At 37.4% G+C, this 13,287-nt stretch overlaps 1 protein-coding gene across 1 annotated transcript in view; it reads left to right on the top strand.

Moving 5' to 3' along the window:
• YES1 (YES proto-oncogene 1, Src family tyrosine kinase) overlaps positions 1 to 12,935 on the top strand; it is a 51,984-nt gene extending 39,049 nt beyond the window's left edge. The window contains exons 3-12 of the mRNA XM_050890985.1: positions 578 to 677; positions 1,789 to 1,887; positions 4,948 to 5,051; positions 5,239 to 5,388; positions 5,605 to 5,760; positions 6,038 to 6,217; positions 8,545 to 8,621; positions 8,967 to 9,120; positions 9,695 to 9,826; positions 10,628 to 12,935. Coding sequence (XP_050746942.1) covers positions 578 to 677; positions 1,789 to 1,887; positions 4,948 to 5,051; positions 5,239 to 5,388; positions 5,605 to 5,760; positions 6,038 to 6,217; positions 8,545 to 8,621; positions 8,967 to 9,120; positions 9,695 to 9,826; positions 10,628 to 10,836 — 1,361 coding nt within the window. The 3' untranslated portion in view covers positions 10,837 to 12,935. The remainder of the gene's footprint in view (positions 1 to 577; positions 678 to 1,788; positions 1,888 to 4,947; positions 5,052 to 5,238; positions 5,389 to 5,604; positions 5,761 to 6,037; positions 6,218 to 8,544; positions 8,622 to 8,966; positions 9,121 to 9,694; positions 9,827 to 10,627) is intronic.
• Positions 12,936 to 13,287: the final 352 nt, after the last annotated feature.

The raw sequence follows: 13,287 nt of genomic DNA, 5'->3' as shown, positions 1-13,287 counted from the left end.
GAGACTTGATGGAATTAAAAAAAATCATTAGTCCTAAAGCAGAGAAATGTCTTTGTCCCCAACAGAATACTTTTATTTCTGGTTCAATTCCTTGAGTAGATCTTGATGTGTAACCTCAGAAAGTTGGGAACACATCGGTTATTTATAGCTGAGTTCAACAGGAAACTACTTCTGTAAAAATTAGTGGCTGATGGTTCACCGTTGTGGTGGTGTAGGATCTTCTAGAATTGCATTTCTTATCAAGAAGCTAGCTTAATAAAGAAGCTAGCTTTTTTTACTGCTGCTGTGTTGTGCAGGTTTCTGTACATAAGTGCTCTAATTATTAATGTACTTCCAGTGATGTATCTAGCTGCCTTTTGTGGTGTGGAAGCATATTTTTAGGGTGTCTGTTTATAGGCTTTCCTCTGTCTTAAGAAATGAGCTGATTATTGATCCAGTTTCCAAAATGAGATGCAACCCAGAGTGTTTAGTAGCTTCCAAATCAAAATTGATGAGTTGTTTCACAGACAAGTCCTTAAATCAAGTGTTGCAACATTACTGCTATATCATATGGGTTTTTTTTTTTCTTTTTCCTAAGGTGGTGTTACTGTATTTGTGGCCTTATATGATTATGAAGCTAGAACTACAGATGACCTTTCATTTAAGAAAGGTGAACGGTTCCAGATAATAAATAACACGTAAGTGTTCTCATTCACAGACTTCATTTGGTTGTTGTTGGGAATAAATAGATCCTCAGCTCTTCTTGAAATCTGTGTATCCTATTTCAGTGAAGAGTAGGTTGATTCCCCCCCCCCCCCCCCGAATGCAATGTTCAACAAGCATGGGGTTAAAATACTGATACTGGTAAGACAATAACCTTCAGGCTGAGGTCAGGGTTTGGGTGTAGATGTAGAACTGTAGTGACTGGGGCAGCCCCAAGCTTCTCCTCAGTTGGCTGGGTGGCATCCTTCCACTCCCTGCCTCAGCGAGGCACAGCTACCCGCTTCGGGGCAGCAGAGGTGGAGACACATACTGTCCCATCCCAGGCTCTGCGCCTGGCAGGTTCTCTCTGACAGGTTTCCGTATCTCACAGGGAGGTGGGCGCAGCCGGCAGCACTGCACTGCTGGAGGCAAGCGCACTGCCTGTAGGCAGGGACATCTTGCTGTGGAAGTGCGTCTAGCTGGCCTCCGCAGTAAATCCATGCTCAGATAGTTTATGAGTAGTTTGATGTTCTAGTTCAATTGCAGCAGCATTACAGTATTAGAGCCTGATTTCTAGAAGTCTGGTGAAAAGTAGATAATCTGTTCATCTTGGAGATTTCTTTACACGCAGCTTTTGGCTGCAGTAATAGTTCTAATTCATACATGTAGCAGTTTTCATTTGTCCAGTTCTCTAATTTTGTTAGCTGACTTCCTGCTTCCTTTATTGCTCACTGTGAGCATACAGGCAGAATGATGTGGGAGAGGCACATGAAGACTAGAGAACTGGGAAGTTTATTTACACATCTCTGCCGTAAAATGTTTTGTTGTAGGTTTGCATTTTGCATATATTGATAAATTCCTTTTACATTTAAAAAAAAAACCCAACCTTAAATCTTTAAAATGCAAAATTCCACTAAGAGGCACTCGTGTTGCTTACAATGAAAAGAAAAATATATTTAGGTGCAGCACGAACTATTTTAGATGCCTTCATACTTAAAATAACACGTTACCTAAATTTAACCTCCCTTTCATATGTGAGGATGTTATAGGTGCTAGGGAATGATGTATTGTTTATATGTGAAAGAGATAACTGATGTTTCATTGCAGGGAGGGAGACTGGTGGGAAGCAAGATCCATTGCTACAGGAAAAACAGGCTACATCCCAAGCAATTATGTAGCTCCTGCAGACTCCATTCAAGCAGAAGAGTAAGACATTGTATCCTGTCAATCTGTTCTTATTATCCATTCTACCCTTTGTGCCCTGTGGTGATACTATTCCTTTAATTCAGTATATGTAACATTTAAGGGTAAACTAGGATAATACTACTAATTAAAGGATAGCAATGCTACTTGGATGATGTCAGAGGTATAATTATTAGTAAGTGTGAGGTGGACACTCATGCAAACGTTTTATGCCTGCTTGCTATATGTAGGGCTAAAGGAAAAAAGGATGGGAGAATGCAATAATGAAGATAAGAATTGAGGGACATGCATTGTATTTCATATAAAGCAAAAATGGATGTTTTTTAGATAAAGAGTTCACACACCATCAACTCTAGGTTTTTATCCTTATTTTTGCTTGCCAAACCCTAATTCAAAATCAGCTGTATCTTTGGTAGCACCTAATCTTACGTTCTAAAAAAACATTTGTGTGGACAGTTATTGCTAATCTATTAATCTGTAACAACTTTTTGGTGACAAAATTGTTGGGCATGCTAAGAACTATGACTTGGGAAAATTGTATTGGCTTGGGTACCAGTACTTCCTACATTTATTTACAAAGATCCGAGAGCACTTACAGAATCACGTAAAGTTACTGCGGGAACTGTGAGTTGGGGTACAGTTTCAGGTTGTCCTTGTTCCAAGGGATTAATTGTATTTGTTGTACTAGAAATGTAAAGCTCTGCTCCGCAGCTCTTGCTTCAATATACGGGCATGGTACTGCCAATAAGCAATTCCCTGATACATGATCTGCACACTTCTGTGTTTGCTACTGCACTTCTGGGAAAAGTGCCCGATTTCCAAGATGTTTCCTGAATCTCAAGCTGAGACTTTAGTATGTTGCTGCTGCTCTCACCTGGCTCTCTGCTATTAAAAAGTGATTGCATCAAAGACGCACTGTTACTTTATGCCCTTGAGTTTCAGCTGCTTTTAAAATTATTGACTTCAGATTTTTTGAAAAAAAAGTAGAGGGGTTTGGTTTTTTTTAAACTATGCAATAGAAGTATATTGTCATTACAGCTGCAGTGGTGGTAAAATGGAAAGGATAGCCCTTTGCAAACTAAGAATGCAGTGTTTCTGCAAAGAAAGTATTGCTCCTAAAGACTGGCAAAACAGGATGATGGGATTTGTCATAGGTTTATGTGATGACTGGAGGTGAGAGTGAGGGGTGATGAGTGAGGAAGCTTTTTTAAACTGACCTATTTTAAAGAACTAGTGCTAATTTTATTAAATATCACAACAGCATTTGGAATAGAGTTCACTTGCTTTAGAGTTCATTTGTTAGCCCTGGGCTTTGATAGCGTTTATCGGTTTTGTGTTGTGATTGCAGTCACAAGCGCAAAAGCAATACACAGCCCTCAGTTGCTAGGATTTTCTTTAAGTGGTCTTTTCTAAGCTGAAGGCATTTATATCACAAACTGCTTGTGATGGGATCCATATTATCCGTGTGCCTTTTGAATGATACCATAATATAAATGTTTAATGCTCATAAAAAGAACAAGTAAACCCTACTGTTATTTTACTGTAATGAAATAAAATAACCCTTTACAATATAGTTTGTAAATTGTTGTAGTAGTCTGGGGAAGAGGCATTTTCATGTGAAGTAATTAACTAGGGTTCAAGTTTGCTTCAATAAGATTATAGGTTACATCCAAATTGTCTCAAGTGTATGTACTCTCATATCCAATTCTAACTTTGCACATCTACTTAGACAGTCAAACTGCAAACACAATAAAAAGTAAGAATAAGTTTCAAATTCCCAAGTGATTGCACAGGCCGTTCTGTTCACAGGCCAACAGAATGATCCCTCCTTACCTATATTTTCCCCCCACAAAATATGTCACCCACAAAACCATTGTTCTGCAGCAGTTTCCAATACTACTTTTCTTCTCCCAACACTCATGAAGCCAGATTTGCTTGATGCTATGATGGTGCCAAACGAAAATGTTTGAAATTTACACTTTGCATCACTTTGTGACTTCTGAGGCACACAATCAAAATAAACTGTAGTTAGAAATAAGTGTTATTCCAAAGTCTGGGGATTCACTGGGAGATGGACCTTAAAATTATCACTGGCTTAGGACAGAGCTGTGTGCAGGCTGTTCATCAGGATGAGCACACTGTGGGAGCATAAAAGAAGAAATTCCTTTTGTGAAAGAACTTAAGGCAAGAAAAAACGCAGGTGTTTTAAAACATCTGCATACTTTTCAGTATCAGAATGATGCAACAAAGACGGAATGTTACTCACAGAGAAGTAAACGATACCTACAATGCGGTTGTTTTTAAATGATCAGTAGAAAAAAGTGCTCCCTCTACTGAGGTAGAGAAGGACGGGAGGCAATAGAAGTTGAAACAGGAGAGGTTCCAGCTGGATATAAGAAGAAACCTTTTTATCCTGAGGACAGCCAGACAGGGGCACAGGTTGCCCAGGTTGGCTGTGCAGGGTCCATCCTTCAAGGTTTTCAAGACTGGAGCGGACAACGCCCTGAGCAACCAGGTCTGATCTCACAGCTGACCCTGCTTGCAGCAGGAGGCTGGACCAGAGACCTCCCAAGGGCCCCTTCCAACCTGAATGAACCTGTGATCCAATGATATTTATGCACACCCACTTCGCATTAAATACTGTTTTCTAACATATAGCCAAAACTTCTTAGAGAAGGTAGTTTCAGCTGCTGCAGTGTTTTGAGTGTGCTACCAAAGTGTGTCATCTGATTCAGCTTGACCTGTGAACTCCTGAACCAGAAGGAGGGTGTTACTTTCAATGTTAAGTACTGTTGATGTCCATTGTTAAACCGTCAGAATAACATAGTATTTGCAGATAGAAGCCTCTCTACATGTATTTTGCAAACAACAGAAATGAGAGTCGTATAGAAATAGGTCATCTTAATCTTCTGATTATATGGATGTCATTACTGTTGTTGATCTGTAACTGCTTTGGGACATTAGTAGTCCAGTCAGTGCTTGAGATTTCTAAATCTTGTATTTGTATGATTACCAAAGCATAGGAAGCTTTTATTTACACATATTTCCTTTAACGTTTTCTAGGTGGTATTTTGGTAAGATGGGCAGGAAGGATGCAGAAAGGCTACTTTTAAACCCTGGGAACCAGCGTGGTATTTTCTTAGTAAGAGAGAGTGAAACCACTAAAGGTATGTATATTTATGTATATCTCTTCTCTCATTCCCCGTGCCACCAAGGTGGACATAATGAGCGTTTTTGTCTATCACATTTTACATATGCGTGTGCACACATATATGTGTATAATGACAGCAGGGGAGATACATTAAGTATGTTTTTAAATTTTTGGTGAAGAACCAAGTATGGCTTGTTTCCTAGGTGCTTACTCCCTTTCCATACGTGACTGGGATGAGGTCAGAGGTGATAATGTGAAACACTACAAAATCAGAAAACTTGACAATGGTGGATACTATATCACAACCAGAGCACAATTTGAATCTCTACAGAAGTTGGTGAAACACTACAGAGGTAAGCCCAAGTTCTAGTGTCCCAATGCTACCTTGTACCTATCATGAGGAAGAAAAACTGCATATGTAGCTTATCTTTAAAATTCACAATTATAAAATTCCTTTTTTATTGCGACAAACAGTAAATGGACTAGTTCTTTTTATCAACATTAGGATGTTACTTTTGTTATAGTCTTACCCCTGCTTAATGACAAAGCTTATTTTTTCCATTTTCCAGAACATGCCGATGGGCTGTGTCATAAGCTAACAACTGTGTGTCCCACTGTGAAACCGCAAACACAGGGACTAGCAAAAGATGCCTGGGAAATTCCTAGAGAATCTTTGAGGCTGGAAGTTAAGTTGGGCCAAGGATGTTTTGGTGAAGTATGGATGGGTAAGAGCTTAATGTGACACCTTTCGGTTGTTCATGTGAATGTCTTAATAGTATTTTCAGTAAATCAGTATTGGGATCTGAAAAGATAATCTGATAAAGAATTGAAGAGAAAAAGTACCAATTATGATCAGTCACATAAAGGTGAAAATAATATTCAATATAGTTCTAATTTATAATTATACTGTTAGCTAACAAAACAGAAGCAAAAAGCAAACAGTTTCAGTAGAAAATCTCTTCGGTATTATAGGGGAGAATAAAATCTGATTTGTTTCTCTAGGAACATGGAATGGAACCACAAAAGTGGCGATCAAGACACTAAAACCTGGTACAATGATGCCAGAAGCTTTCCTGCAGGAGGCTCAGATCATGAAGAAATTACGACATGACAAACTTGTTCCACTATATGCTGTTGTTTCTGAGGAACCAATCTACATTGTCACTGAATTCATGACAAAAGGTGTGTGACACAATAGGTTGAAGTTACTACGTTTAAAAGATTATTTAAGATCCCAGCAACAAATTAAATGTTTAATTAATGTTAGGTTTAAGCTGACTGGAGTGTAAGTGGTAATTTTGATTAAATTAAAATGAGCAACACTTGACCTACTTGAAGCAGTTCTGATTTAGATCGTGGGTGGAGGCATGATGTTTTTTTGCACATCTGTGTCACCCTTGCTAATCTTCCAAGTACAAGATTGGGGGGTTTTCTCTTCATTTTTTCAGCGTGTACTGCCTGTTACATTTAAATTGGATAGTATAGCTGGGAATATTATGATAATACTCCTGCCTGTAGACAGATCGTGCTCACAGCAAAAGAATCAGTTGGGGTTTGGGTTTTTGTAAGTTTTTCTTTTCGAGCAGTGTAATAGTAAATTTTAAAAAGGTTGAGGTTTTTTTTTCCAGACTCCCTCCTTTATCTCTTTGTTTTCAGTCTTTCATCCTTCTTCCCTTCCTCTGTATCATTTCCCCTTCCCCCTGCTGCTGAAACAGAGATTTAGAGATTTAGGCTGAATGTAGAAATAAACATCATAAGCATATTAGTGTTGAGAAGCAGCAGATTTTCAAGTCAATTATTCCAGTTTTATAAAATGCAGGCTTCTGTTCACCTCACAGAGAAATTTTGCTGTCCTGGTAAGAAATAGAAACAATGTTAAAGTCCAAGACAGTGGCTGCTTGTGTTCAGTACTCTGCTACAAATATGGGGAGGGGAGTTTTCCTGTTTGGATGGGGTTTTTAAGCGTTGGATAAGTTTGAAAAGGTAGAAAGGAATAGGAAATATAAAAAGCTCCTTCTGCGTTGTTGTTGTTCCTAAATAACACTAGACAGTCTCTCTGTCAGATCTTAAAGCTGCCATGCAAAATCAGTTTTCATTGTTCAGAAATCAGGTTTTGGCAAGGCAATCAGGAAAAAAAAATGCTTTATAGCATTCTGCCTAAGAAAAAGTAAAGATTAAAGCCGGAACTGGGATGTTACCTTGCAAAAGCAGAAGTAAAGACTTGGAAAAGTAGTTGCATGTTTGTCCGAGTTGTGGATTCAAAATGCCATTGGAAGCCTCTGTTTTCATTTGAAAAAATTCTCACATTTTACCAAAAACCATAAAACCTCTTTGGTGGTTCATACTTGAAAGTTAGTAGAACAGGGTTTTTTCCTTTTCTTTTTCTTTCTCTTTTTACAAGGAAAAGAGGTGGGTAAGAACTGCACAGTACCCAAATTTTTTTCCAATGTGGACAGGTTACTAGAGGTCAGCGTGAAATCTTTGCTCTTCTTCGGTCCTTTGAGCTCATGAACCAAGATGGGAAAAAGTCTGTGCAAACACACACAACAAACAGCAGCAGCAGTGTGGGTCTGGCCTGCCACGCTTTTACTTTCAATGCAAAAATACAGCAAGTGACTAAAACCACATCGGAGGTATCTAATTCACGGCTACAGCCATGAAACCACTGCAAGATCTGCAGTTCAGTGGCTTTTTTCCCACCATTGCCACACTTGTAATTTTGTCATTGTAATTATGACTGTGATGGGACTGATCAGTTACCAGTCTTCACCAGTTTCTTAAGAAAGAGATCATGTTCCTATACCCGTACGGCATAATAACGCCTGTAAGGAAAGCTGTTATGTCAGAGACAAAGTTTTACCACGCGTGTAAAGATTACTGTCTTAAAAGGAGCGCAGGTCCTTGGAACTGATTTCAGATACTACTTATGTTGTAATGTTCTGGACAAGATTGCATTATATAAATGGGAGAAGATAATAGATTGTAAAGAATGGAAGATACTTTTGTTTTCCCCTGTAAGGAAGAAAAAGCAACAAAATAAAAGTAACAAATTTAGAATCATTTCTCTAGTATATAATTGGAGCTGGCAGAAAAATTTAAGTAATGGATAGGAGATTTTTTGTTCTTTAATTATGAATCTCACTGTGGGGAAAAAAGTCCAACTAGGAAGGGCACTGATACCAGGAATACTGGGAAAAATCCTTATGTATTGCCATATAATCATCAAGCGGCAGTCTGTTTTATTAGTGTTCAATTATCTGAATTATTGAAATGGATTCCAAAATACTTGGATAAAACTTGCACTAACTAGTTATCAGGGCAGAGTCAACTAAAGGCGTAGTCTTTGAGTCATGTATTCTGTTAAATGATGGGGTTTCAAACACAAATTTTGGGAGATGAATGTGTAAATCATAATGTCTAGGAAAAAAAAATCTCATTCATGTTTTCAGGTCAAATTAATGTTTTGGGTTTTTTCCTTTTTTCCCCCCAAAATGTGTCATCTTTTACAGGCAGCTTGCTAGACTTCCTTAAAGAAGGAGAAGGGAAATACTTAAAACTCCCACAGCTGGTCGACATGGCTGCTCAGGTACATTGTATAAACCAAGAAAACCGTATTTTGTGCTTAGAGAAGAGATTTAAAACTATATGAGATAGAACTAAACGTAAATATTGAACACTCTGGCTATTGTATGCTGTTCTGTCTTACATCTTCTGTTGTAGGTTTGTAATTTGTCAAAAAGAAACAGTCTAGTTCCCAATTAGCAGATATAGCCAGACACGCTCTAATCAGTGCTGTCACAAGCTCTTGTTATGCTATACTTCCTATACTTATACAATGAGAATGGAGCTAAGATAAAGGGGTACAGCTTAATGCTTGGGAGAAATGTATATAGTCATGAAAAATAATTTTTAATAAAACTTTATTTTTAAGATTGCTGATGGCATGGCTTACATTGAAAGAATGAACTACATCCACAGGGATCTCCGGGCAGCTAACATTCTTGTAGGAGACAATCTTGTGTGTAAAATAGCAGACTTTGGTTTAGCAAGGTTAATAGAGGACAATGAGTACACTGCAAGACAAGGTAAGACCGATTTATTTACTGAGTAAATAAGACCAGTTACCTTCAAATTACTTAAGAACTATTACATGTAGCAGAGTGTGTCTGTGTATTCTGTCCACATGAATAAAGATTATGCATATAAATGTGGTTTCACAGCTATGTTTAGCTGTCCCCCTTGCCTAAGTGCAATTTTCGTAAACTTTAATGTTCAAAATTATCTGGCAGTTTGCTTATGTTTTCAAAAAACATTTTTAGGGCTTTTTTTCGGGTAAAACTTGCTACAGTTTGAAGAGAGCTGAGATTCCAGAGAGGTTGCTCATCAGATTTTGAAGATCATCCCACTTTTTGAAACATATTTAATTAAGAATCCCAGATGTCTTAGCTGCTTCCAAAAATTGTAGCCAGTAGTTGCTGCCCTAGTTTGAAACTGGTTTCCAGTTTGAAATATTAAAATACCAAAACACCTCAAATTTTGTCAACAAAGCAAAATGTAAAAATTTTTTGAGTGCAGTATTCTTTTTAAAATAGTTTGAAGTGTAAGCAAATGATGCATAAGCAAGGGAAGATTGAGTATCTGTCTTTACAATGTTTGTAGGAGCTAAATTTCCAATTAAATGGACCGCTCCAGAAGCAGCATTGTACGGTCGGTTTACAATCAAGTCGGATGTGTGGTCGTTTGGAATTTTACTGACAGAGCTGGTAACAAAGGGGAGAGTGCCATATCCAGGTAAGAGGAAAATTTAATAGATTTTTCTTTTCTTTGTGGTATTGTGTGCATCTGAAGTTACCTTTTGTATTTTTTGCCTTCATTCAGAGCCCGCAGTTGACAAGCAGAGACAAAAGCTTAGTCACGCTTCACTGGTTCCTTTATTCACAAAGCTACTTTGTTTTATTTACAGATTAACTATTATATATTTTTTAAAGTGTTTTAAGATAGTAGCATTTATAAATGTGACGGATAGTTCATTTCAGATTAGTGGGTATCCTTACGTTTTCCTATCTGTCTGTTCCTGAAATTTCTACTTTTGACATTTTCCCAGGCTACTGTGAGCATCAGTAGAGTGAACCTGCTTGGCCAGTTTTTGAAACTAAACATATGTAATGTATTTTGTCAGATATTTTGCTGTGACTGGAATTTGTAAGGCAGTTCTGTTAGGTATAAAATGTCTTTTTGTTGGCCTGATTTCAAATTAAGTGGTCCTTGAATGGAACCTAAGGCAGGCAGAAGGTATTTGTGCTTGAGTCTCCTTTTTGAAAGGACACACCCAAGGCAGTGGGAAAGTATACAAATGAGAAAGCATACAAATGGAAGAAGGACCAGGTATTGAGGAATTACCAGCATAATGAAATAATTTTCAGAAAATGTATTTAATGCAAAATGTAAAAAATCCATTGATTATAAAGTGCGTTCATTAAAGGTTCTGTTATGGTGCATTCACATGCATTGTGGCTGGAGAGGCACTTGAAAAACTTTGGGAAAGTGTTCTTTGCATAATGGTCATTCAGAGCTAAAATGCTTTCCTTTTAGGGATGGTGAATCGGGAAGTTCTGGAACAAGTAGAACGTGGATATAGGATGCCTTGCCCACAAGGCTGCCCAGAGTCTCTCCATGAGTTAATGAAACTGTGTTGGAAGAAGGACCCTGATGAGAGACCAACATTTGAATATATACAGTCTTTCCTGGAGGACTACTTTACTGCTACAGAACCACAGTACCAGCCTGGAGACAATTTATAAGCCAACAGTCAATATACCATGCACAAATCTGCCAAATGTAAAAGACTTGCAAAGAATTCCTGACGTCTATAAGGAATCAAAGGAAAGAAAATCTTCGCTACTTTGCATGCTCTTAATGGCAAACTGGAATTTCATAATGCAGTTGCACAAAACCACTTTTAAAGTGTTATAATTTACCAATGACATGTTTTTATTTTTTTCCTCTTTCCCAACTTATTTTCAGGGTCCAAAGGAAGCTTACTGAAAATACGGGGTAGAAAAATGAGTGTTGGTGTGAACAATAGCAGAAAAAACAATGCTTCAAATCCTTTATTTTCCCAACATTTGATAATCATTCTACTAAAGAGGGAATTGTCTGGAATTAGTGAACTTGGGGTAAGACATTTTTAAAGCAGAAGAACTTTGTGGGACCAAGCAATTCTATTCCAGTTCTGTAAAACTCTGTGTTCAAAACTACATGTGTGTGCCCCCCCCCAAAAAAAAAGATGGTACAACTGTATTTGATATATAGTCTTGATTGTTAAGCTTCCTCTTGCGTGGACTTAATTAGGGTAGGCAGGTTAAAAGAGAAATTGGAACAGTGAGTGATAAACTTGATCTAAATGGTAGACCTCAATAGTGAAATTAGAGAGCATAATGCACTGTGTTAATACTTGTATTAATATAACTGGAAAGTAGCATGAGAGATTTTTCTTTTTCTCTTTCTGCATAGCTAATTAAGAATAATGAAGGTAACTAGAAAATGAGGTAATATTTTATAAAATTGTGTTGATAAAGTATGATGATATTTGAACTTGAAGCTATGTAATACAATCGGGGGGAAAGCCTTTAATCTTTTAAGCTCCAATCCAACAGCGAGCTTTTGTATGGGAAAACTACCTGAACAAAGCTCACCAGGAAAGCAAGACTGAAGCTGGTAAATGGCCACTTTTTAGTTCTTTTTCAGAGACAGGTTTGGTACTGTTGTATGTGGCTTATATGTGTTAGCAAGGGTGGGTGCCGTAAATGCTAGCTGTCACTAGTTCAGGGATTTGATTGCACTTTTGCTTTTCTTGACTATTAAGACACACTTACACACAGTTGCTCTTCCCACTTCTGCCCTTCCTACAGAATTATTTAACTGAAAATAAACACAAGAAAATGTGAAAGTTTAAAAACTAAAGGGATAAAATATATTTAATATTGTCCGAATATAGCGACATTGAAATTTGCTGGCATTCAGCCCAGCTAACACTACATCTAGATTTATTTTCTTTGGCTACTGACATATCAAGCAATAACATCATGTCTTTTACTCAACAATTTGCGTGAGGTTCTTGAATTTCTGATCAAGCTTATGTACTTTCATTTTGAAACACTAAACTATTACTTAGGTACCAGGTTGGAATTCATATTATCATTGTAAAGCTATCCAACAAATGAATTCCAGAAAAGCTGGTAATGTAGTTCTGGTACTAAACTTAACATTCTTCATGGGTTTACACTACATTGAATCCAGCTACCAAACAGATCTTTGTAAGAACAGTGCCATCATTTTTCATTTTCCCTCATCATCGCTCATCACCTATACATCTGTGGTTATCAAATTTTAAAAGGGCTTTATGTAAGAAAAACAAAAATAAAAAAACCACACACACACACACAAAAAAATCAAAAAACCCAAAAAATACAATGGAATTTTAATTTTTCTAAATATTTTAAAATGAATAACACAATCATATGAGTTCATGTATTAATACAGTTATAACAAAAAATGCCAAAAATGACATTGGCATTGTTTGGATTTTTAATTACTGAATGGAACAGTTCATTGTAATAACACTTGTATAGTAAAGGAATAAAACACTAACTTAATGAACGTGTTCATTGTAAATGGTTGTGTATTATAAGACTTCTCCAAAAGAGTTTGTATGTTTATGAAAATGTATTTGTTTCACCTGAAGACCTTGATGTGGTTCTTACCCTAACAGAGTTTAAAATTCACATTCACACTTTTTATATAAATAGTAATAAGTTTAATTATGTAACTAAGTATTTTTATAAAGTATGGCATTGTTGAACTGTTTTGCAGAATTGGTTCAAAATAAATTTCTCCTTGATTGCATCTGCTTATTTGAGGGGGGGGAAGGCGGGAGGGGGACAAAAGCAGAGTAGCCTTCATATTGAGGGGAAAAGGAGGGGAAGAAAACCTTCATGAGTATTGGGTGTGTTTTTGTCCTCTGTAAACTATTTTAATGTACTTTCATACAAGATGCTGAGTTCGTGGTGCATTACTGCTGTGAAAAGGGAGACATTTTCTAGAGCAGTTCAGAAGTCCTTGGCAGGAATGGGCTAGAACAATTCTGTCTGGACTTAAAACTAACCCCTGTGACGGACAGACAGACAGACTTGGGATTCTTGTGAGAGCAAGTCCAACGTAGACTCTCAGCTGGCAGTCGCTGCCACGCTGTT

Source organism: Gymnogyps californianus, chromosome 2 (genome assembly GCF_018139145.2).
Source record: "Gymnogyps californianus isolate 813 chromosome 2, ASM1813914v2, whole genome shotgun sequence".
Taxonomy (NCBI): domain Eukaryota; kingdom Metazoa; phylum Chordata; class Aves; order Accipitriformes; family Cathartidae; genus Gymnogyps; species Gymnogyps californianus.
This window is presented reverse-complemented; position numbering and strand designations above follow the sequence as displayed.